General features: G+C 41.3%; 1 protein-coding gene across 2 annotated transcripts in view; it reads left to right on the forward strand.

The window, feature by feature from the left end:
* Positions 1-24,509, forward strand: part of LOC120558632 (voltage-gated potassium channel subunit beta-2-like) — a 155,677-nt gene that overhangs the window by 121,958 nt on the left and 9,210 nt on the right. For both annotated transcript variants that reach the window (XM_039799714.1, XM_039799715.1), the window contains 2 exons: positions 17,538-17,581; positions 17,737-17,823. In XM_039799714.1, the coding sequence (XP_039655648.1) occupies positions 17,538-17,581; positions 17,737-17,823 (131 nt within the window). The remainder of the gene's footprint in view (positions 1-17,537; positions 17,582-17,736; positions 17,824-24,509) is intronic.

The raw sequence follows: 24,509 nt of genomic DNA on the forward strand, positions 1-24,509 counted from the left end.
GCTTTTGGGAAGGGTTATAGTTATGGTTATCTTATTTAGCAGACACTTGTGTCCAAAGTGACAAAATAAGAATCTTACAATAGTTAAAATTAACAGTAAACTGTTTTTAAATTTGCTAAGCCAATATTAAGCAAAATAGTAATAACAATAATGTCAATACAATATAAAATATCAATACAAAATAATAAAAATACCATAAATATACAAATCATAACTCTAAGAATGAATGAATTATTTAAGTTTAAGATGAACAGATAAGTCTTGAGACCCCTCTTGAAGGATCCAAAACGATCACATGAACGCTGAACACTAGGCAACTCATATCATAGAATGCACGCATATTTTAAGAGGACTGTCTGCAGGGAATGTGTCTGACCAATCACGGTGGGTGTGGGCCGCCTGGGCCAAAAATGCCAGGGCCGTTTTTTGTCCCAGTCCAGCCCTGGTTGAAAGTATGTCAACTTTATGGTAATGAGCTATGACGCGGTTCAGCAGCAAGCAGCGGCAAACGGCAGCAACCAATCGGAATATTCGCACAGCACATTGACTGTGTACAAAAAAGCACAACAGCGCCTCCGCCTGCTGACGAAACTGAGTAATGATATTTTTACTGGTTTACTGTTCACTCATTTAATCCATTCTCACCTTTAACATTTCATCCTGGTACAACCTCAACACCAAAAAGAAAAAACTCTCCTGCATAATACATCACTGCAGTAAGATAATTGGTTCACTTCAAACCCCCCTATCTGAACTGTAGATAGATAGATAGATAGATAGATAAAACGTTTACAATACATTTTTCATTCCCTCTGCAATTACCACTCTGAACAATATAAAATAGACACTGTACAGCTGCTCTTTTTTCAGTAAAATGTTATCCCATCAGCTCCTTCAACTTCAACATGAGTCATGATAAAGGAGAATGTTGCCATCAGGGAGGCACACAGAAAAAAACGGTTGAATGGCACTGGCACTCCTCGATCCAGCCAAGTCTCTGTGAAAGGACACTTCAGCTCTGGACATCCCACTGGAATTTGACCTAGGCACGGAGGCCACCATGCTCACCGTTCGACGCCTGCACACCGGCCAGCAGGATGCCGAGCAGAGAAGTGACAGTCAGTGTTGAGTTCCTCCACGATTGCTTCGGTGCCCGCTCTGATGTAGAGATGAATAGATTCAGAGATGATCTTGCTTGTAGCCATAGGTCGTAGCTGATCATCACTGTCATTTTCACCTTTTCGAAAACTTTGACTGACCAGACTAGCAGAGTCAGCAAAAGAGTAGTATCGCATGGCCAGACCTATCTCCCCAGCACGGAGTAAGGTCTGGCTTCTCCACGCATACATTGCAGGATAGGAGAAAAAAATGCTCTGGGTTGTTGGCATTTCTTTAAACCAATCACAATCGTCTTGGGTGCCGCTAAACTCCGAACGCAGAACGCTTAACTAATGAAGTTAACATAATACAGTAATGTGAGCTATTTAAATTAGCTCGATACATGAATACATAAATGTAACTTGTTCTTACTATTGTATTGCCCTGTTTAATGTTACTTTGTCGGTCCCAAAACATCCCAGTTGGATAGTAAATGCCGTAATGTTAAACATATTCTTTGTAAAGCTTTACAGTAATTCCCCAAAAGAACCAAGCAAGCCTTCTTTGTTATACAATCCAAAGTTTCCTCAAAATTGCCATTTTCAAGTTTTTTTGTTGTTTCCCGAAACAAACAGAGTGGGGGAAAAAAGGGAGAGGGGGGGAAAAAAAAAAAAAAAAAAAAAAGAAAAAAAAAAAAAAAAAAAAAAAAAAAGAAAAAAAAAAAAAAAAAAAAAAAAAAAAAAAAAGGAGGGGGGGGTGGGGGGGGGGAGCCAAAAAAAATATTTTTTTTTTTTTTTGTTATTTGGTTTTTAAAATTAAAAACTTGAGCCAGCTGGCTAGTTAGCCCAGCAGAGTTGGCAGAAGGTTAGCAGAGTCTGCAGGAAACTGGCAAGTTGATTTCCCAATCCTGATGAGCAACTCATAGCCAAATGCCATCACCGTCCAACATCAACCACATAAAGCACAACACATTTGTTGTTAATAGACAATTCCGCTGAAATTTTACGGAGCTAACGGAGAGGCAACTGGAGAAATCTGCACCATCTAGACTAGCATTAATCTTTTCTGGCTAATGATAATTCATGTTATTTTAAAAACATGTCAGCAACCAACCTGTCCTTTTCCAAATCTCTTTAACATTACCACAAAAAAAGGAGGAAGCAAACCTGGCTGATGTTGGTGATTTGACATTAGGATAACTCCCTTTAGAAAAGTTCTGACACCGTCACCACATTTAAGAGTAAACTTAAAACTCCTCTTTGATAAAGCTTATAGTTAGGGAGTGAGGAGTTGCAGCGCTCAGCCAGACCGGTGGGGGAGGGTGTGTGTCTGCAGACACGGCACCCCTTCTCTTCTCTGCTTCTCCTCATAGTCGTCAGATTCATCTACCATATAATCAATGGTATAATCAAAGTAGAGTGAGGCAGGCCAGTACAGCCCGATCTGGCGGGGGAGAGGTCTAGCCTGACCAGGCTCATCTCCTTAAAGATGCAGTAGGTAAGTCTTATAAAACTAACTTTCTGTCATATTTGCTGAAACTGACCCTATGTTCCAGTAGAACTACATGAATTATGTAAAAAAAAAAAAAAAAAGACAGCTTCTCTGGCACCTCCTACAGCCTGTAGTGCCATTGGCAAAATTCCACCGCTCCCGGTCGATTTTCTCCAATCAGGGCCACAGGGGTGGTCCATCTGCCTGTCAATCACTGCTCAGGCACACGCATATATAGCGTTCTCCCCTCCCCGCGCACGAGCTGCAGAAAGGTTTTCCAAAACTCCGTGAATAATGGAGTGGCTTTTCAGAGGTGACATACCGGCAGTTCTGTCAAACTCCGTTGTGTGGGAGGGGCTTAGGAGACGGTTTGGGCTGCAGCAGAAAGGGAGGAGGGACTGAGAAGTTGTTGATGTTCAAATTTGTTGGCAAAGTCCTGGCTCTTCACAATCTTACCTACTGCAGCTTTAACCTGTCTCTCTTAAAGTATTTTTTTTGGCCCTTATGCATCCCTGTGTAATGGCTCTATTTGTAACGACAGCTTTTCTTCCAAATATGGTATGCTCATGAATATTTAGATGAGCTGCGCGCTAATTGGTTGAGGAACCACTCACACAATACATTGGAGACAAATACAGCAGGTCTTATATTTTACACACAAACACACACAGCTGCTCTGCTCTGCGCAACACACACACACACACACACACACACACAGTCTGTTACATGCCCAGACATGCTCAGGCGCAAGCGGCTAGCCGAGACAAAATAAAAAAGTTTTGACATGTGGCGATGCAAATAGGATTGATGACACTCAGGGATTTTAAGATTTCCGACAACGCCACTTGGGATAGGCCCAAGATCTTTAAAGCAAACAGGTTCGTTCCACTCAATAGGCAAAAACACGTGGTTCCCAGTTTACAAAAATATTTTATTTAATAAAATGTATATTGATATATATTACCATAAAATTTAACCTTCATCACAAATAAGAAAAGGAAAACCTAATCAGGGGCTGAGGCCTACTGGTGGGAAGAGCAGGTGAAGGGGAATTAAATAAAACAAAATTAAAGAAAAAGGGTTCACCCAGACACACAGTGAGATCACCAAATCCAAGGAAACACGGCACACAAGGAGGAAGACCACCACCACCACCACCCACGTCACCAGCACCACCACCAGCCTGCAGCCACTGGAAAGGACAAACAAAAGGAGGTTACAACAAAATTAATTAACCCCAGAATGTACAACAAAGCACAACCTAAAACAAGAAATAATTCACAAAATCAGCTTAAAACAAGTTACTTAATCCAAACAATAATAAAGTAAAGAAAACAATTTACTTAATTCAAATGATAATAAAGTAAAAAAACAAAAAAACAAAGTAATACAAACTAAAGGATTAACTCCTCAATCATTCAGCTAAAATTAAAGAACTAAACAGGGTAAAAGTCTGGTGTCGGCAATCCACCATGCAAGCCAACTGTAGTCCAAAGTCCAACAACCAAGTAGCCAAGCAGTAGACACGCTGTGTAGTTTGCGGCAGAAACAAAGCCGTATATTTAACAGCAGAGAGTAGGCTGTGTAGTTAGCGGCAGAGACAGCTGTACATTAGCAGCATTTAGCAGCAGAGACAACTGTACATTTAGCAGCAGAGACAAAAAGCAGACAAAGCAGCACGTTTAGCAGTAGACAAAGCAGCAGCGGCCCCAATCAGCTGGTGGTGGAGTCACACGTGAATCACCACCTGTAGACTTCGGCCAGCTGATGAGCATTCCCTGTCAATAAACATAAAATTAGCATGGCTAAGCTACATTAATCAAGGCTTTTGGGGGCTAGATTTAAGGTAGCATACCCGTTTTCAAAGTCAAACCTGCACAGGGAGAGGGAGGGAAAGAAAGACCCACACGGCAGCGGACATCTACCTGTGACCACACTAGCATTAGCTACAGGATAGCATTCGGTTTAACACAGAGAGAGCGAGAGAACGGACACTTACCACCGCTTGGAAAAAACCAAAGAATAAAACGGAGCAGGGCGCATGGAGTACTCGGTCGCTGCTCTGCAGTGAAAACACGCAGGCTTTAAGCATGAGGACACAGTGATAAAAAAGATGAAACAAAGCAATAGCCGCAGCAGTAGCGCAGAGCATTACCTGCACAGCCCAAACACCTGACATGGAAATGATGCAGCAGTGGGGACGCGAGAAAGAGGGCCGCACTTATATACTTCCGCCCTAGTGGTAAGCTGGCGCAATTAACTGCAGCAAGACAACCCTATTTCTATGCTGCTACAGACACTTTCATTACAACTAGTGTTGTTCTAACGTTACTCTTGCACATAAAAAAACCTCCACCAAAGAATCACAACTCACCTTGTAGCTAGTAAGTGCGGGGAGAGGAGAGTGAACCCCTGCAAGCCTGTCCTCTGCGGCGCTGCGTTAGATCAACAACTCCCTCTCCATTGTCCGATATACTCGTTCTAAACACTTTTCTCTGGGCCAGTAGGCTATTCCGATGTACAGTCTGGAACACATTTACGACCGTGGTTCATTTTCAATATCCTTGCATTTTGCATTCTATCACCCCTTTAAATATGCCGTTATAGTTTTAGACTGCCGGGGGACTTCCTTTGACACACTGAGCTTCTCTCTCCTCTCTCTTTCCATCTGTGTCCATCCATGTCCCAGAAATGCTTGTTACACAAAATTTAAAAAGCACAGAAAATTCACAAATGCACACAAAATTCATAAATGCACACAATTCAGAAATGCAAACAAAATTTACAAATGCACACAAGATTCAGAAATGCACAGGACAAGATTCAGAAATGTATTTCTGATGCATACACAAATATATCTTGATTTACAAACTGCTTGCGGTCTGTGGACTTCTTTGCATTTTTTTTAAACCGGGAATGATCTGCAACCAATCACATATCTCCCTTGTTTTAGCCAATCACAAGAACGCACCCCACATGACATACGTCACGATTTAGGGGGTGCCTATGGCCTGAGCCCGTCCACCATTTCGGCATACCTACCATACCTACACTATCGGTAACCAGGGGCAACCATAGACTGTATAGGGGGCAACAGTGTGAGCGCTACATTTCAAAACACTTGAAGAAATGGATGTGGAACTGTTTAATTTGTTTTGTTGAGATGGAGAAAGTGAATCAGCGTCAGTCCGCTTGCAGGAGAATATTCTGTTGGCAACTTTGGTCGCAATGTGCGAAGGTAGGTAACGTTACTGACACTGTTAGGCTACCGTTTTTTCTTATTTATCCCATGTCAATGAATTAAAAACTTTTCAAACGTTTATGTTTGTACTTTGTAGTTGTCATACACTTACCGGTAAGGAGAATTGCATTCATTAATCTAAATTACATTAAGCTTACAGTAGCTAACAGTTTACATTAGCTAGCTTGTAGTTTACTGCATGTATGCAACATTAGCTCATTGTCCACTAGCTTCTAGCTTTCAAACAAATGCAGTGCAAAATATGATCATCAACTACAACAAGGTAAACGCTACCAGCTAATGGAGGTTGCCACAGGTAGTATGATATGCAGTAAACTGCAAGTCAGAAAGGTTAAATAGTACTGTAAACACACAAGCTACAAGGCTACAACCAACATAAGAGCTAGGTGTAGCTAAGTGTGTTAAATGATCAACAGTTAGTCAGTTAAGACCATGATAAATAAACTACACCACTACACATTTACATGAAGTACCTTATGTTACAGTATGCTAAAATATACTTGTGATACAATTCTAATCTTACCAGGACAGGTTGGATAACTACTGGACTAACCTAAAGCTTTCTCCTTCTGTCTGCAGCCTGGAAGCAACACCATCATCGGTAGCTGAGTCTGATCGTCGCTTCATGTTGAATATACTTGTGTACAGTATATAGTCATGTTTGAATAAATGTTATAAAAAAGATACACGTTTCGTTAATGTCTTTTAAGAGCTTGTATACCTAACTAGTTATTAAAACAGGTAGCATCTGAGTATAATTATTCAGCTAGAAGTTTCCTGTCTCCAGGTCACAATTTTATGGAAAGAGACATTGAAAAACTGTTTATATATATATATATATATATATATATACACACACTCTATATATATATATATATATATATATATACAGTGCCTTGCGAAAGTATTCGGCCCCCTTGAACTTTTTGACCTTTTGCCACATTTCAGGCCTCAAACATAAAGATATAAAACTGTAATTTTTTGTGAAGAATCAACAACAAGTGGGACACAATTATGAAGTGGAACGAAATTCATTGGATATTTCAAACTTTTTTAACAAATAAAAAACTGAAAAATTGGGCGTGCAAAATTATTCAGCCCCTTTACTTTCAGTTCAGCAAACTCTCTTCAGAAGTTCAGTGAGGATTTCTGAATGATCCAATGTTGACCTAAATGACTAATGATGATAAATAGAATCCACCTGTGTGTAATCAAGTCTCCGTATAAATGCACCTGCTCTGTGATAGTCTCAGAGGTCCGTTTAAAGCGCAGAGAGCAGCATGAAGAACAAGAAACACACCAGGCAGGTCCGAGATACTGTTGTGGAGAGGTTTAAAGCCGTTTTTTGATACAACAAAAGATTTCCCAAGCTTTAAACATCCCAAGGAGCACTGTGCAAGCGCTAATATTTAAATGAAATAGAGAGTATCAGACCACTGCAAATCTACGAAGACCCGGCCGTCCCTCTAAACTTTCAGCTCATACAAGGAGAAGACTGATCAGAGATGCAGCCAAGAGGCCCATGATCACTCTGGATGAACTGCAGAGATCTACAGCTGAGGTGGGAGACTCTGTCCATAGGACAACAATCAGTCGTATACTGCACAAACCTGGCCTTTATGGAAGAGTGGCAAGAAGAAAGCCATTTCTTAAAGATATCCATGAAAAGTGTCGTTTAAAGTTTGCCACAAGCCACCTGGGAGACACACCAAACATGTGGAAGAAGGTGCTCTGGTAAGATGAAACCAAAAATGAACTTTATGGCAACCATGCAAAACGTTATGTTTGGCGTAAAAGCAACACAGCTCATCACCCTGAACACACCATCCCCACTGTCAAACATAGTGGTGGCAGCATGATGGTTTGGGCCTGCTTTTCTTCAGCAGGGACAGGGAAGATGGTTAACGTTGATGGGAAGATGGATGGAGCCAAATACAGGACCATTCTGGAAGAAAACCTGATGGAGTCTGCAAAAGACCTGAGATTTGTCTTCCAACAAGACAATGATCCAAAACATAAAGCAACATCTACAATGGAATGGTTCACAAATAAACATATCCAGGTGTTAGAATGGCCAAGTCAAAGTCCAGACCTGAATCCAATCGAGAATCTGTGGAAAGAACTGAAAACTGCTGTTCCTCAGCGCGCCTCCATCCCAACCTCAGAGCTCGAGCTGTTTTGCAAGGAGGAATGGGCAAAAAGTCAGTCTCTCTATTGCACAAACTGATAGAGACACACCCCCCGCGCAACTTACAGCTGTAATCGCAGCGAAAGGTGGGGCTACAAAGTATTAATTTAAGGGGGCTGAATAATTTTGCACGCACAATTTTTCAGTTTTTTATTTGTTAAAAAGGTTTGAAATATCCAATAAATTTCGTTCCACTTCATGATTGTGTCCCACTTGTTGTTGATTCTTCACAAAAAATTACAGTTTTATATCTTTATGTTTGAAGCCTGAAATGTGGCAAAAGGTCGAAAAGTTCAAGGGGGCCGAATACTTTCGCAAGGCACTGTATATATATATATATACATACATACATACATACATACATACATACATATCAGTTAATTTGATGCATTTATTTTTTGAATGGCAATCTCTAATATAGCAAATAATCCCTGCTTGTCTTTTGCTTTCCCTCTCCTCCTCATCTCTCCCTTCTGGTGATGCTAGTGCAGCCTCTGTTTGTTCCTTAGTCCCTGTTAAAAGACAGCAGCAAACACAAGACAAATGTTTACCGTTATGAATGCTCTTCACGTGGGAAACTACTTATACATTTTATCTTTCATTTAACGTTGCTAGTTAAGTAAACAAGGTGCAGCTCTACCTCCCATCCTGCAGCTACAACTGATAAACACACATTTCTAAGTCACTGCTAACGTTACGCATATACAGTAACAGCTTATAAAAAGAAATGAAAATGCCACCGGACATTAAACTTTACAAACACAAATGGCACGAAAGACAGCCTTGTGTTAAATGATTAGCATGGGTGAATTCACTTATGCTTAGCAAGCACTGTAGTTAGCTAGCAGTCTAGGCAACAACGTTAGCTAGGTGCACTTCGTGGCTTTAAGAGCCGACAACAAACACATTTTAAGAGAACTTACCCGAATGAATATGCAGAGAACACACTCCCATCGACTGGGAGATTAGGTCGAAAGTAAAGTCCTTTCTTCTAATTGCAGCCACCCGATAAATCCGACGTCTCTAGAATAAAGACCACCGCAACTAACATAAACATAGAACATGAGCAGTTCAAAATGGAGGAAGGGGGATCCCTGGGGGCGGGGCGCTGTGCTGTAACAACACCTCCTCATTCTCAATTGGCTAATAAGTAAACAATCCCCCACTTGGGGTGCGTTCTTGTTATTGGCTAAAACAAGGGAGATATCTGATTGGTTGCAGATCATTCCCTGTTTATAAAAATGCATTTGTGTGTTGAGCCTCGTCAGGGGAGTCTCAAAATGCAAAGAAGTCCACAGACCGCAAGCAGTTTGTAAATCAAGATATATTTGTGTGTGCATCAGAAATACATTTCTGAATCTTGTCCTGTGCATTTCTGAATCTTGTGTGCATTTGTGAATTTTGTGTCCATTTGTGAATTTTGTATGCATTTGTGAATCTTCTGTGCTTTTTAAATTTTGTGTGTATTTGTGAATTTTGTGCGCATTTGTGTATCCTGTGTGTGTATTTATGAATCATGTGTGTGCATGTATGAATCCTGTGTGTGCATGTGTGAATGTAGTGTGTGCATTTCTTTATTGAGACTGTTCTAGCTCCATAGTCGCCGTGGTCCCTGCTATGCCTGTTACACCCTGCTAAACTCTGCAGTGCCCTGCTACGCTCAGCTATGCTCTGCTGTGCCCTGCTACGTCCTGCTATGCTTTGCTGTGCCCTGCTACGTCCTGTAACGCCCTGCAGTGCCCTGCCCATACTATTTCTAGTCACTGTTCCATTATCTTTATTTTGACTATTATTGCCAATGTTCATCACACCCCCAACCGGCACTGTCAGACACCGCCTACCAAGACCCTGGGTCTGTCCAAGGTTTCTCCCTTAAAAGGAAGTTTTTCTCACCACCGAGGTTTCTTCCCTAAGCCTGGTACAGACGGCAGGATAATTAGGCCAATTTTAGCCCTGATTCACCCCTCCCGACAATCTTAAGGATGCTCGGATTATCGTAAAATAATCTGATCAGATATTCCTGCCGTGTGTGGTGTGTCAAGACTGCTTTCGTCTGCTCGGAAGGACGTCGGGACCACTCCGATCTCAAATCGGGGATATCCAACATGTTGGATTTATTTGGCCCGTTTCTTCGGGTGTTTGTCCCCCGGGGGACAAACGACGCACGCAGCCTGTGTAAAATAAATAAAGTCGATGGGCATAACTACATCCACAACTGCAGTCCACCAGAGTACATGGAAACGAATATATGAACGTTTCTATTAATTTGTGTAATACCTAACGACATTTCTATGAGAAAAAACAAATCGCCTCCATATCATGATGTAGCAAGTATAGTCCATGCTTGCGTTGTCTTTTTGCACCATCGCCTTTTCTTTTGATAACGTTTCTTTTGGTTAAAAAAACACTACAAACTATCGCCACTGCATCCTCTTCATCGCGAATGATTGTTTACTCTGAAGTCACGTTTGATCTCGAGGGATTTTGCGAGATTTCCCGTCTGACCTGGGAATGCTCGGGAGTCAAATCGCGGTTCGTGTGTGATGTGTTGATTTTGCCGTGTGCTGCGCACCACACACTGTACGACCAAAACTGTTAGACCCGTGATTTTTTATCACCGTGTGTGGGGTCTCTCAGGATTGGAAAATCGGCCGACAATTTTAAAATCGTCCCGTGTGAACCAGGCTTAAAAGGGAGTTTTTCCTCACCACTGTCACACTAAAATGCTTGCTCTTGGGGGAATTACTGGAATTGTTGGGTCTTTGTATATTATAGAGTGTGGTCTAGACCTACTCTAACTGTAAAGTGTCTTGAGATAACTACTGTTATGATTTGATACTATAAATAAAATTGAATTGAATTCTGAGGGGCTGTATTGTTTGTGATAGTCAATTGGCATACCACGGCCCTCCATTGGCAAAACTGAGGAGGCTGCTTATCATTATTATCATCATCCAGGTCAAGGTTGTCTGCTCTTTTTTTTCTTTTTTTTAAAGATAAATTTTTTTATTGTTTTTTTTTTATATTTTTGAACATAGAGAACAGACAAACACAAGTGAACAAGAACAACAACCCTCTCCCACCCCCCATCCTCTGCAGTCTCCAGAAAAAAACAACAAATAAACAAAAAACAAAAAGCTTTGTTAATCCTTGCTGTAGAGAGCTCAAACATAACTATGTCCAGAAAATACCCCAACCACTGTTTATTACAAAGCAAGTGGGGGGGGGGGGGCAGCGCTGAGCTATCATTTTCTTGGTCACGGTTGATCCAGCTAGCCAAATTTTCTTCTGTCTCCCAAGTAGGTGTAATTTAGAGTCATCATTAAGTAATAAAACAATCGGGTCAGTAGGAATACGACATCCTATCACATCAGATATTATTGATGTTGTTTTATTCCAAAACTCATCCACCTGTTCACACTCCCGTGCAATAGGGAGTAGGAATGGCTTTAGAGACATATCTCTTCTGAGGAGTCCAATATTCTATGGCATATGTTGAAGTGGATCTGCTGGTGATTTGGGTTCTTGGAGCAGTGGGAGATGTTGTCCCAAACGGTCTCCCAATTAATTACGTTCCCCTCCGGGCTCAGCTCTCGCTCCCATTTCTTTAGTATTGGGAGTTCTCCTACAGATACTTGCATCAGTTTAGCATAAATCCTGGACACTAATCCTCTCACCGGAGAATCAACAGGCCATTTAATGATTGGGTGCATCTCAAGACTCATGGTACTCCATAACATTTTAGGGCTGATCTTAAGCGAAGATAAAAGGAAGAAGGATGTCCTAGGGACCTCAAAGCTAGCTCTCAGGTCTTCAAAACTTAACATACCTTCATCATTGAATAGCTGGTCTAGAGTATCACTCCACTGGTTATAAACAAAAGGTTTGTTACCAGACATTAAGTGTATGTTGTGCCAAATTGGGGCATTCAAATGCCACTTATTGGTGTAGCATAATTGCTCCTCGACCCATGGCCGTGGGAACTAGGGGTGCGGCCCAATATCTTTATGCCTTTAATTTGCTGTTGGTGTGCTACAAAAACTTAAGGCTGCATTTCTCCATTTCAATGTTTGTGTCAGGACTGACTGGCTTGCTTCACTTTGATTTGATTTAATATAATTCAGTGATGTCTTACCCTTGTGTTTTATGGCTCCGTTTTTGAGCTTGTAGTAGGCCTATTCTGTACCATTGTCGTAGCCGTGTGGCTATATCCTGCGTTACCCGTGCCTAGTTTGTTCTGTCTTGGATTTTGGACTTTATTCTTGTTTTTGTTTTTTCGCTTGTGGAGCGTGTACCTGTGTTCCAGTTGTATTACCGAAGCCTTAGTACTGTTTTGACACCACAAAGTGCCTTTGTTTTAATAATTAGAGATATTTTGTCTTCATCTTGACAGTATGGGTATGAAAGAAATTTAACTTGGGTGAATAGCGATAACGGTCTATTATTTTCCGGTGTTTGGGGATCAGTAGCCCATGGCAGGCTAATTACGGTCTTGGATAGGCTATTTATATGAATTGAATGTCTATACAGTTCAATAAATTGTGATGGATGCAGTTTGGTATGTGGTGGTCGACTTTGGCTGAAAACTTGGTGATAATAGGGCCATAGGCTAGCATACACTTTTTGAACACAGTTGTAAAGGCATGGTCTTGCAGTCTTAGACTTCCAGTGAGGTTTTCCTCTATTTCTCACCATGAGATTGTAGATGAGAGGTCCATCCACACTCTGAGGGCCCGTAGCTGAAAAGCTCTGTGGTACACTTTAAGTTTGGGGAGGGCCAGGCCTGTTTATTATTCCAAATATACTGCCGAATTACGGTATCAAGTTTCTTCAAGAAATGTATTGGTGGGGGTAAGGGGATCATTGTACTTAAGAAATTCACACGAGGAACTATGTTCATTTTAACGACAGCAATCCTGGACCGTAGCGATGCCGGCAACTATACTTAGTATAGTTTCATAGTTGTCCTGGACAACTCACTGTAGTGATGCGTGAATGGTGATGCCCAAATATGTAATTTTGCTTTGGGTTGGTATTTAATAGATGATGTCACCTGTCCGTTCAGTAGAAGATTAGATTTATTCTAGTTGATTTTATAGCCGGAGATTGAGCCAAATTCGTTAAAGAACTTAATAATTCGTATTAATAATAATGAGTCCTCAAGGTCAGAGATGTACAGCAAAACATCATCTGCAAATAACAATATTGAGTAGTTATTGGATTTAATCTGGACATTACATATTTAATTTTTGCCTTATGGCTTGGGCTAACGGTTCAAGAAAGATCGCAAATAGCATGGGAGATAGCGGGCACATCCCGTTGAGATGGGGGGGGGGGGGTGGGGGGGGAGGGGATGGGGGGTTTTTTTCTCTTTTTTCCGTGCGGGGTTTTTACCCGGGTGGGGTTTTTTTTTGTTTTTGGCATCTTCTATTACATGGAATAATAGAGCTTAATATCCGTCCCAATGAGGCTGATGGGCCTGTAGTTTGAGCATTCCGTAGGATCTTTACCCTTTTTGTGTATGACTGAAATTAGTGCAGTGTTGGTTTGTTGATGAAAGGTGCCCTCTCTATGGCCGAGGTTAAAGTTTGTAAGATGGTAGGTACTAGTATGTCAAAGTATTGTATAAGAAGTTCTGATGGAATTCTGTGTTTTCCCTTTCTTAGCTGTTTTTAACGCTGATTTAAGTTCCTCTAACGTTATAGGTTGACCCAGTTCTTCTGCCTCCTCTGGGTCAAGAAGAGGCAGGTTTAGCTCTTTCAGGAACTTTTGGCACTGTGTCAGATCCGGATTGCAGGAGGATTCATACAACTTTGAATAAAAGGACTGGAAAGTGGCGGTGATATCTTTAGTATTCGTTGTCTGTGCGGATGCTGTTGATAGCAGCTCTGGATTCGCTTTATTTTAAATTCAGAGCAAGCAATTTACTTGGTTTGCAACCATTAAAATAGTAATTTTGCCTCACTCTGTGCATTATGAATTCTCTCCTTCTTAGCAAATCATTTAGCTCTGCTCAATTTGTGACTAAAAGAGTATGTGTAGATTTAGAAAAACACGTCTTTAGAGACTGTTCTACGATTTACAACTTCTTCCAACTCTGCAATCCTTGCCTCTCTCTTTTTCTTCAAATTGACTGAATGTAAGCCGTGTCCGAAACTGAGTCAGTATTGATTGATATAAACTCTGCCAGCTTGGCTCTAAACTCTGTATCAAAAGCTGTGTTTTGGAGAAGGGAATTGTTAAATTGCCATCTCCTAGAGCTTTCTCCTAACATATCACAATGGAATGTGGTTATCAGCGCATTGTGATCAGACAGAATTGCTGGTTCTATTTTTATCGTGTGGAACATTGCCTTAAGCTCACTGGAGCACAAAATATAATCAATGGGGGAATGGGTGAGGTGACGTGTGGAAAAGAAGGTGTAATCCTTGCTAGTAGGATTATATATATAGTAGGATAATATATACTATATTATAGTAGGATCCATGTCTGTAAAACGGTGGGATTCCACAACTGCTTTAAACATACAACAACAACAATATGCGTTTTTGGGCTTTCGTGTGATTGACCCTTGATCTATCCTGGTTTAAATCTTGTACTGCATTCATGTATCCCCCTATAATTAGTGAATATTCATTGAGAGAAAGCAATTCATTGGTTAGGCGTGGGAAGAAACTTTCATCATATGTAGCCGGTGCATATACAGAGACAAAGGCTATTTTCTTACTCCTTATACATATAAGATATCCTTCCTGAAGAGTCTTTACTGCTTTTGTCTACAGTAAGTGCGGATTTCCGTGACAGCAACACGATGGAGCCCTTGGTTTTGGTGTTGTAACCAGATGAGGCTGCAACCTTAAAGTATTTATTTTGTAGACGATTTACATCTCTTTTACGTAAGTGTGACTCTTGTATAAGTGCAACATCTATGTTTTTCCTTCTTAAATAATCAAGGAATTTAGCTTGTTTGAACGGGCCAGTTAAGCCCCCTTATGTTAACTGAAAGGATTGAAAGCTCAGCCATCTTCAAAATTGAAATGCATACGTGTCTCGGGTACCCTATCGGATTTTGCTGACAAATCTTTAGCAAAGGTTGAACTGTTAGCTCTGAGCATAAAAAGTAAAATAGATCCCCTAACCCTCTGAGACCGCAGACCCCCTTCCCTATTTGTAAGATGCGTGTCCACATCAAACGCAGTTTGCGCAAAATTCCGGCTCAAAACTACACCTCTTGTCTTAAGTCACAGGTTAATTGAAACAGGTCTAGTGAATTCTTATGTTAAACATGAACAATATTGTTATGAACAAAACCTTCAAACAATTTCTGGACTAAGCTGTGTGAAAAACAGACCAATCTAGTTGGTGCAATAAGCAGACTATGAGCTGAACAGACCATATCCCTCATGTTCTTTCAGTCTAGCTTAATTGTTAACAAACATAAACTGTAAACTGACCAGCCAGCATTTATCATATATTTTCAGTCTGGTTAAGCGTCCCTTTAAAGCTTGGCTTCAAAACTTACATACAGTATCCTTAGGATTACCAGCCAGTATTGGTCATGTATTTTCAGTCTGGTTAAGTATTTCTTTAAAGCTTAGTTACGAAACTTACATAGCACATCCTCAGGATTCATCATGTTCCCTTTTTTAAGCCCGATTAAGTGTCCTCAAAATTATAGATGGATGTAGACTGAGTAGCCAGCATTCATCATTCCTTACAGTCTGATTAGGTGTCCCTCCAACAGTTGGTTTCAAAACTTACACACAGGGCTAGATTTATCAAGCCGTTTGCGCCTGTTTCCAGGCGCTAATTGGTCGCAAAGACGGACGTAACCGATGCGGGCTATTTACAAACAGGACGCACTTGGGTAAAATCGCAGATTGTCTGCCACATGAGCGAGAAGAGACAAGTCGCGCTTTCAATGCGTTAAGCTGGAAGGGGCGGGTAGAAGGTGGGAGTTCCACCCAAAAGGTGGGAGGATAAGCGCAAAGTGCACCTAATTATATATTCCGTGGTATTTACAAAGACGGTCAGTAAGAGCGCGTCTCTATTCTGCGGGGGAAATTCTCCGCCTCTTAAAAGCAGGTCTAAACCAGCCGCAATCGAGTTTCCTCGTAGACCTTTATGCCGCTGGTGAAATGGCAACAGTAATTTGAGCAAGACGAAGACATAGGCGAGGCTGAAAATATTTTTAACACAAGAATCACACTTTGTCAGTGAACACAACATAATTTAGCTTTACAGATCAAGCAGCCATGCAATATTAGAGTTACTGGAAGAAATCAAAGATGAAATTGAATCTCCCAGCGTTCACATCCCATTCCAGCAGTTGTTAAACTCCTCGCTACATTACAAATATTGGCATCAGGATCATGTCAAACAGTCATAGCATCAGCAGTGGGAATATCACGGTCTGCACTCAGTCATATCGCACAAGTACCGCTTTGCTACAGCGCAATTTACGGTCTAGTGGGCGGAGAAAGACGCTGATTGCCTGATGGGTGTCAGGGTTGATAAATACTACGCAAAATGTGGAAGCATAGCTTGCGCTATTACCGAACTTGCATAAACAGACGCAGTGCAAACTGCACTAGTGTTAGTAAATTAGGCCCACAGTGTCCTCCAGTCAAACTCAGTGCAGTGGCCCAAATGCCATTAGTCCACAGGTGCTGAGTCCTCCAGTCGCGGCCCAAAGTCCCGCGGTCGCTCTCCAGTTCCTTGCGCCGCGGGACGGTCAGCGCGTCCTCTTCTTCTTCTAATTCCAGCCAGAAAACACCGGGCTCCACGGCTGCAGCAAAGGCGAATTCTCTCCCCCCGCGGGTCGTTCCCAGGGCAGCACGGCAGATGAATGAGTCCGAGTTGCGTTCAGCGTGAGTTGTATCCCTTCAGGCAGCCAAAGCCGCTGGATCTTGAGTGTGACGCAGTAAGATTGGTCCGGCTCACATACCATGCTTTCATGCTTCTCAGGTTCTGCCCCGGTGTGTTGCTGTGAGGCATTCATTTCGGCCAGCACTTCCTTCACTGCGCTGTAGATCACTGATTTAAGCACACTTAGCTGCTTCTCCAAGACCCGGTCGATTAATTCCTCCATATTAGAGAATGTGTTCACATTAGCCAACACTCCATTAGCCGCAGATATGCTAGCAAATTTCTCCAAACGAGTAGACAGCTCAGGCAACAACGAGACCCACTCTTTCATGCCTGCAGGTGTTTCACCGAGTCACCGTGACAACAGACCAAACGATTTGGTGTCAAAGAAAAAGTAATAGACCTGGTTATTTAATGAAATATAGAGGCGAGTGTAGGAGCTCAGTCTCTTGCAAGCGTGCCTGACTGATATGTCATGTTTATAAAGAAGGGACTTAAATACAAAAAAGGTCTGTGCTTTGTGCTTGAATGTATTCAATATAGCAATGACCAACTACCAATTAGAATTCCTTTGAAATGTTCTAGTTTTCAAACCTTGAGTTCTGAAATGAAAGATGTTTTTTTTTTCAGAGCAGAAATGGAAAGAGGATTGTCTCGAAAACATATAATCGAAGGTAAGATTTTATGCTACCATTGTGAATAACTATTCACAGACTAGAATTTTATCATGACAAGTATTTGTGTAGCTGCATGTGTCACCATAGCCACATAACATCAGAATGAATGTATGTAATAATACAATCAATATGCAATTATCTATATCAAACAGGTCTAAGGGCATCACTAGAGAGACTTCAGCTGGAGTACGTAGACGTGGTTTTTGCGAATCGACCAGATCCTAACACACCTATAGAAGGTGGGTGTCCCTATCCTGCGACGGATCAGTCTTGTTTCTTTACTTTTTATGAATGGGAAATTGTACTGAAGCTTATTAACGCAAGTTTCGCCTGGTCCAACAAGACTTGGGAATGCATCATAACACTTTATAAGACATGAACACTGATTTAAAAATTATCCAGTCAAGAGCTTTTCCTTAGAGAAGTCTAAAATGTCCAGAGTTGCAAGTGTTTATACATAGTAGCATAGATATCCACACAATAACCTAATTCACAGTTACAATTACAACTGTGGTGCAATAAAAAAGATATATATATTTTTTTAGATTTATTTTGGGCATTTTAGACCTTTTTGACATGAAAGGGAAGTGAGAGGGGAGAGACATGCAGCAAAGGGCCGCAGGTCGAAGTCGAACCCAGGCCTGCTGCGTCAAAAAGTAAACCTCTAACGTTGGTAGAGCGCCTGCTCTACCAACTGAGCTATCCAGGCGCCCACAATCAGTAAGATTTCAAAATGTTGTTTACTGTTTTAAAGTTTTGTTCTTCATGTTAATAGGTAATGTTGTAGTCTCATTTTATCCTAATATCCTCTTTCCTGTTCACTGATTAAGTTCCACTTATTGTATATATTATATACTTTATTTAATTTACCTAATCAACAAACTTTTAGTGTCTCCTGATTTATTAAGTCTGTCTGCCTTTTCTCTAGCTTAGCATTTTACTTTGGTCACTGTGAGTGAGACCTTTTGTTTAGAGCCCAGGTTAGCTCCCACAGAAATTCACATGTTAAAGGTTCCCTGCCACACGTATTTCATTACTGTGGTGATGTCTGAATGTGATGTTCTACCATGGACTTTTTTTTGTGGAAAAATGCCTTGGTTACCTTGTTTCAAGCCATTCTAGTGTGGTATAGAAAGCCTGCAGGAAGACTCAGCTTGATTTGTGCCAGTTCTCATTAATATTCAACAAGCTAAGCTGCTTGACTTTGATTGGCTAACAGCTAGCCAATGAGAGCCTGGCTATCAGCATCCTGGGCGAGCTCCTGAATAGTAATGAGCTCAGGCAACACCACGTCAAACTGACCAGCTTTTGTAATTGGCCCAATTTCTCTGCTTATTTCTTTTCAGTGGCTAGAGCTGACAGAGGAGGTAGCAGTTTAATTCACATTCACGACATAACACAAACACATAAAAATACAAGTAAAAACGGTTTTGTGTGGCAGGGCACCTTTAACTAATCAAAGCACTTTTGATTAGTTGAAGCAGACAGTATTGAATCTATGCAAAAATATTTGGACAGACTGGTGAGCTGAATGTCTTCTCAGCTTTTTGTTATTCTGTTGTTTAGTGTAACCTTGTATAAAACCCTGGCTTGAGAGAATTTTACAGCTTCTTGAGGACTTCTGTCTCCACTGCGCAGTGAATGAAACTCATCTGAACTAGCCACTGAATTGGATGTAAAATAACTTTTTCTTCCACAGTAATCAATTTTTATGAAGTGTTGCTGCTTTCACTATGAGACTATTAAGAATACTTAACTGTCCACTTTTATGGAGTAGAGCTCAAATAGCTCCTGATTTATAGATAACAGTAAATGTGTGTGGCTGAGATGAGGCTGATGGACAAAACAGGCCAGCACCAAAACAACTTTGCTATAGACCTAATATATAATATATAAGCTTCGATCTGGAATTAATATTTTGTTACACAGCCTTTAAATAAATGTTAAAATTTCCTTTTAGGGAGAAACCTTGGACAGACCCAGGTTCTTGGCAGTGTCTGACGGTGCCAGTTGGAGGTGTGATGAACAGTGGCAATTATAGTCACAATAAAGATAATGGAACTATGACTAGAAATAGTAGTTGTAGTAGTTCATGGCATAGCAGGGCATTACAGGGTTGTAGCCGGGCACTGCAGAGCGTACCAGGGCATAGCAGTGCGTAGCAGGGAGCTGCAGGGCATACCAGGACGTAGCAGGGCGTAGCAGGGTGTAGCAGGCACTGCAGGGCGTAGCAGGGTGTAGCAGGGCATAGCAGGGCACGGCGCAGGACCACGGCGACAGCTGCAACCATGATTTAGGTGCCACCCTAATCCAAAGAAAACTGCAGATGGAAAGAGAGAGGAACTCAGTGTGTCAAAGGAAGTGCCCCAGCAGTCTAAAACTATAACAGCATAATTAAGAGCTGATCCAAGGCAAACCTGAGTCAGCTCTATAAGGGTTAATAGATGAATCTGATGACTATGGAGAGAAGCAGAGAAGAGAAGGGGTGCCATGTCTGTAGCAAATACACCCTCCCCTGCCAGTCTAGGAAAGCGCTCTCTCCCTAACTATAAGCTTTATCAAAGAGGAGCGTTTTAAGTTTACAGTGGAGCTGAACATGGAAGTCTGTCAGAAAGGCGAGTGTACCTCTAATCGCTAAATGCAATAAAAACCAAATGGTTTTCACAACTGTAGGCAGCTGCTGTGCTCTGCAGCTGCGCTGTCAGCTCAGTTCTCCCACACACTCTTTCAGTCCTCAGCCCTCAGTTCTCTCTCTGTCTCTCTTGTAACAGTGGAAATAAAAAACAAATGTGTTTCACAACGCAACGCTGTCTCCGTCCGTGTTGCTTTTTCTACAGAGGAGCGTGCAAATGTAACGGCACACAGGGAACTGTAGTAGCCTACAGCTGAGCTTAACATGGAATCCTGTCAGAAAGGCTCTAGTCGCCACATGGCCGTGCTTTGAAGACTTAGGTTCTCAAACTTGTCTAGAGTACTCACGGGTGCAAATGTTTGTAACCCTCACGGAGCCCGGATTCGACAGGCTCTTTCGCATAGCCGTGGAGTCTGACATGAGTCCCGGCATGCAGCTGCAGCCCAGAGTCAGCCCTCAGCAGTGGTAGCAGCTGCAGCCCAGCGTCAGCCTTCAGCAGTCATAGCAGCTTGTCTGTGTTGCCGTGTTGCTGAATGTCTGTACAATCTACAGGGTAAAAAACATTTCAGCTTAGTGTGTGTGTCTAGCAAATACCACAATGCCCGGAGCCTGTATCAACTCAGCTGAGAACTCGGTCTGTGTTACTGACAAGACAGACTAAGACAAATTCTGGTTGGTCATGTTTTGAGGAGCTCACACTCTAGTTGACCGTGTTTGAAGCGGTCACACTGTGGTTGCCCGTGCTGGAGATTTTCCCGTTCTTCACAGCAATGGGTTACATGCTGCCAGTCCGACATGCCGCCACTCCGTAATGCTTCTATTCCGACATGCTGCTATTCCCTAACCCTAACCCCTAACCCTAATGGAAACAAAAATTGTTGGAGTGGTGGGACGTTTGAAAACAGTGGAAGTGCCGCCACTCCGACAATTAGACGTCAATGTTGGAGTGGGGGTAGCCAGGCTAACACAACATTTAGAGAAACTAAACAAGTCCCTGTGACACGAAGGAGAATACAAGGGTTAAGATATGATGGTGCCTGACCATTAAGAGCTTTGTAGGTCAGGAGGATTTTAAATTAAATCCTGGATTTTACAGGAAGCCAATGCAGAGAAGCTAATGAAGGAGAAATATGATTTCTTAGTTCTTGTCAGCCCACGTGCTGCAGCATTCTGGATCAGCTGGAGAGTCTTAAGGGACTTATTTGAGCAAACTGATAGTAAGGAATTACCAGCCTTGAAATAAGAAATGCATGGATTAGTTTTTCAGCATCGTTTTGAGACAGGATGTGCCTAATTTGGGCAACGTTATGCAGGTGAAAAAAGGCTGTTCTTTAGATTTGTTTTAAGTTGGCATTAAAGGATATATCTTGATCAAAAATAAGATTTCTGACAGTAGTGCTGGAGGCCATGACAATGCCATCCAGACTAGCTATATCTTTGGATAATGAGGTTCGGAGGTGTTTAGGGCCCAGGACAATAACGTCAGGAAATTGTAGGTCATCCAGGATTTTATTTCCTTAATGTATGCTTGAAGTTTAACTAACTGACTGGTTTCATCTGGCTTGATTGATAAGTATAATTGGGTATCATCCGCATGCGTGCCTTGAGTTAACATTATCAAACTGAGATTGATCTGATCTGATGGGACTTAAACCAGCTTAGTGTGATTCCTTTAAAAACTCTTTTGTTCCTGCTGCTATAGGTTTTGTTAATAATTCAATGTGAGATGTGGACTTCTGTGTAGTATGTATTTACTTGTGTCCTCCATCGATAGTGTCTGTTGTCTGTATGGTTTATGTGTTGTTTATGTTGCACTTTATTTGCTGCAAAACGAATTGCCCCTCGGGAATAATAAAGACTCCTTGACCTTGACCTTAATGCCAATTAAATGTTCCAGTCTCTGTAACAGGTCAATAGTGTTGAATGCAGCACTAAGATCTAGTAAGACAAGTACGGAGACCTTTGTCTGAAGCAGTTAGGTCATTTGTAAATTTCAACAGTGCCGTATCTGTGCTATGATGCACTCTAAATCCTGACTGAAAATCTTCAAATAAACTATTTTATGTGGAAAGTTACATAACTGATTAGTGACTACCTTCTCAAGGATCTTGGAGAGAAAGTAAAGATTAGATATAGGTCTATAATTGGCTAAGACCTCAGGATCCAGAGTGGATTTTTTAAGAAGAGGTAACTAACGTTGTTAGCTAACAGTAACTTAATTGGTGATGATTATTATTGGTGACGCCCCATATGCTTAAGCCACGGCCCCTTTACTAACTAATGACCCGTTTCTTGTACACTTTTGTGTGAGGTATCATTGAACTCTGTAGAGAGTTCCCTTTTCATTGGTGATGCTTTACAGTGTGTGAGTGCCACGCAAATGCACGGACGCAAGGAGCGGCGTCTGCCAGTATCCCCGAACACCGACAGCGGGAAGGCCCTATTGAAACTGAAGGAATTGTTATTCAAATCACCTTTTTGAGGGGCTTAGCATACTCAAAAACTCACCAAATTTGGCGGTCGCATTAAGCCTGGTGAAAATGTACGTATTTTAAGGGTTTCGGGAATAGGCACACAAAATGGCTCGCTAGCGCCTCCTACAAAGTTAAAAACTTTTTTGCCCCGGCAGTACGTTTAATGTAAACTAACGAAACGTGGTACACATGTGTATCATGTCAAGATGACCCTAAACCCAATACGAAGTCTTTGAATTGAAAGTTTGAAATTAGTGAGATTTTGGCCATTTCCACGTCGTACTTTAACGAACTCCTCCTAGAGATTTCATCCGATCTACTTCAAATTTGGTCTGTGCCATCTTAAGCTTAAAGAGTAATTAAAAGAAAAACTTTTCGTCATAGGGCATGGCCGTGGCGGGGCGGCCATTTTGTGCGTTTCGCCAACGAAACAGGAAGTGGGTGTAACTCTAGTATACATTGCCCCTAGTGGCAACAGGAAGTAGGCCTAAAAGTCAAGGTGCTATACTTTGACGAACTCCTCCTAGAGATTTCATCCGATTAACTTCAAATTTGGTCTGTTCCATCTCAAGACCTTAGAGATGAAAAGTTATTAAAAGCAAAACTTTTCGTCCAAGGGTGTGGACGTGGCATGGCGGCCACTTTGAGCATTTATCGATGAACAAAGAAGTTGTTGTAACTTTAGTCTACATTGTCATATCTGCCCTAAATTTCTCAAGATTGACAAGGGTCCAGGCCTGAGGACATCTATAGGCCAAAATTGACTGTTGGTCATCCTTGTTTCCCTCTGTCAGATCTTGTTAGATCTTATTATACTTTCTTAAAAGGTAATTAGTCACACATTACAACGAAAATAGCTGATTGATGCACAGATTTCCATATATTAGCACACAGGTAAAATAAACACTCGTGGTATTTTAACAAAACCGTATCAATCAATCAATTGATTGATTGATAGATACAGTTTTGTGTATGGCCTAGTGCAGTTTGCCTTGTCTGATCTTTCACAGAGAGACACTGGGCTGTTCGTCGTTTGCCTGTGCACAAGTGTTTTGTGTTTTTAGCCTTTTTTTCTTGAAGATTGTAAGTATTAACATTACAAATAGTAACGTTAATGTTACAAACGGTACAGCATAGGAGTAAATTATTATTATTAACGTTGCAGATTTTGTAATAAAACACAAGAAATACAATTAGGCCTAATGTTAATGTTACGTGAATATCTATGATTACAACATTAATTAAAGCATTTAAAGACTGTAAATGAGATCTGCATTCCTTTTGGATGAAATAGCAAAAAATTATTTACAGAGCAAGCTAGCTGGCTAGCCAGGTAACGTTAACGTTAGCTTAGTAACATTACCCAGCGAGGCTAATTTCGAACAGGCTAATTATTGAAGTATTTACCAGTGTTACTGTGGCATGAATGAATACGCTTAACATCGACTAAACATTGCAACGTCAGGAAATACAGATAATCTAGTTATTGTGCTACATGAAGTTATAGCAGTAGTAGTATTACGTACAATCAGCAAATTCTGCACAGAAACACGGGATGAGTGGAAACCCTAACTGCACTAAGCGAATGACACGGAAGTAAATCAATTTCAAAATAAAAGTCTCCGGACATAAAGTTGTGAATTTTTTACAATTAATAATTTGTGTCTAAGTATACTATATTTAGACACTAATTATTAATTATAAAGAATATACAGTCTACTTGTGCTACATTGGGGAGTTAAAAAAAACGTAACACAAATAGGCCATTTCAGTGACACTCCCGGCACCACACCACCCTGCGATGACTGCTTTTTTTTTT

Source organism: Perca fluviatilis, chromosome 5 (assembly GCF_010015445.1).
Source record: "Perca fluviatilis chromosome 5, GENO_Pfluv_1.0, whole genome shotgun sequence".
Taxonomy (NCBI): Eukaryota; Metazoa; Chordata; class Actinopteri; order Perciformes; family Percidae; genus Perca; species Perca fluviatilis.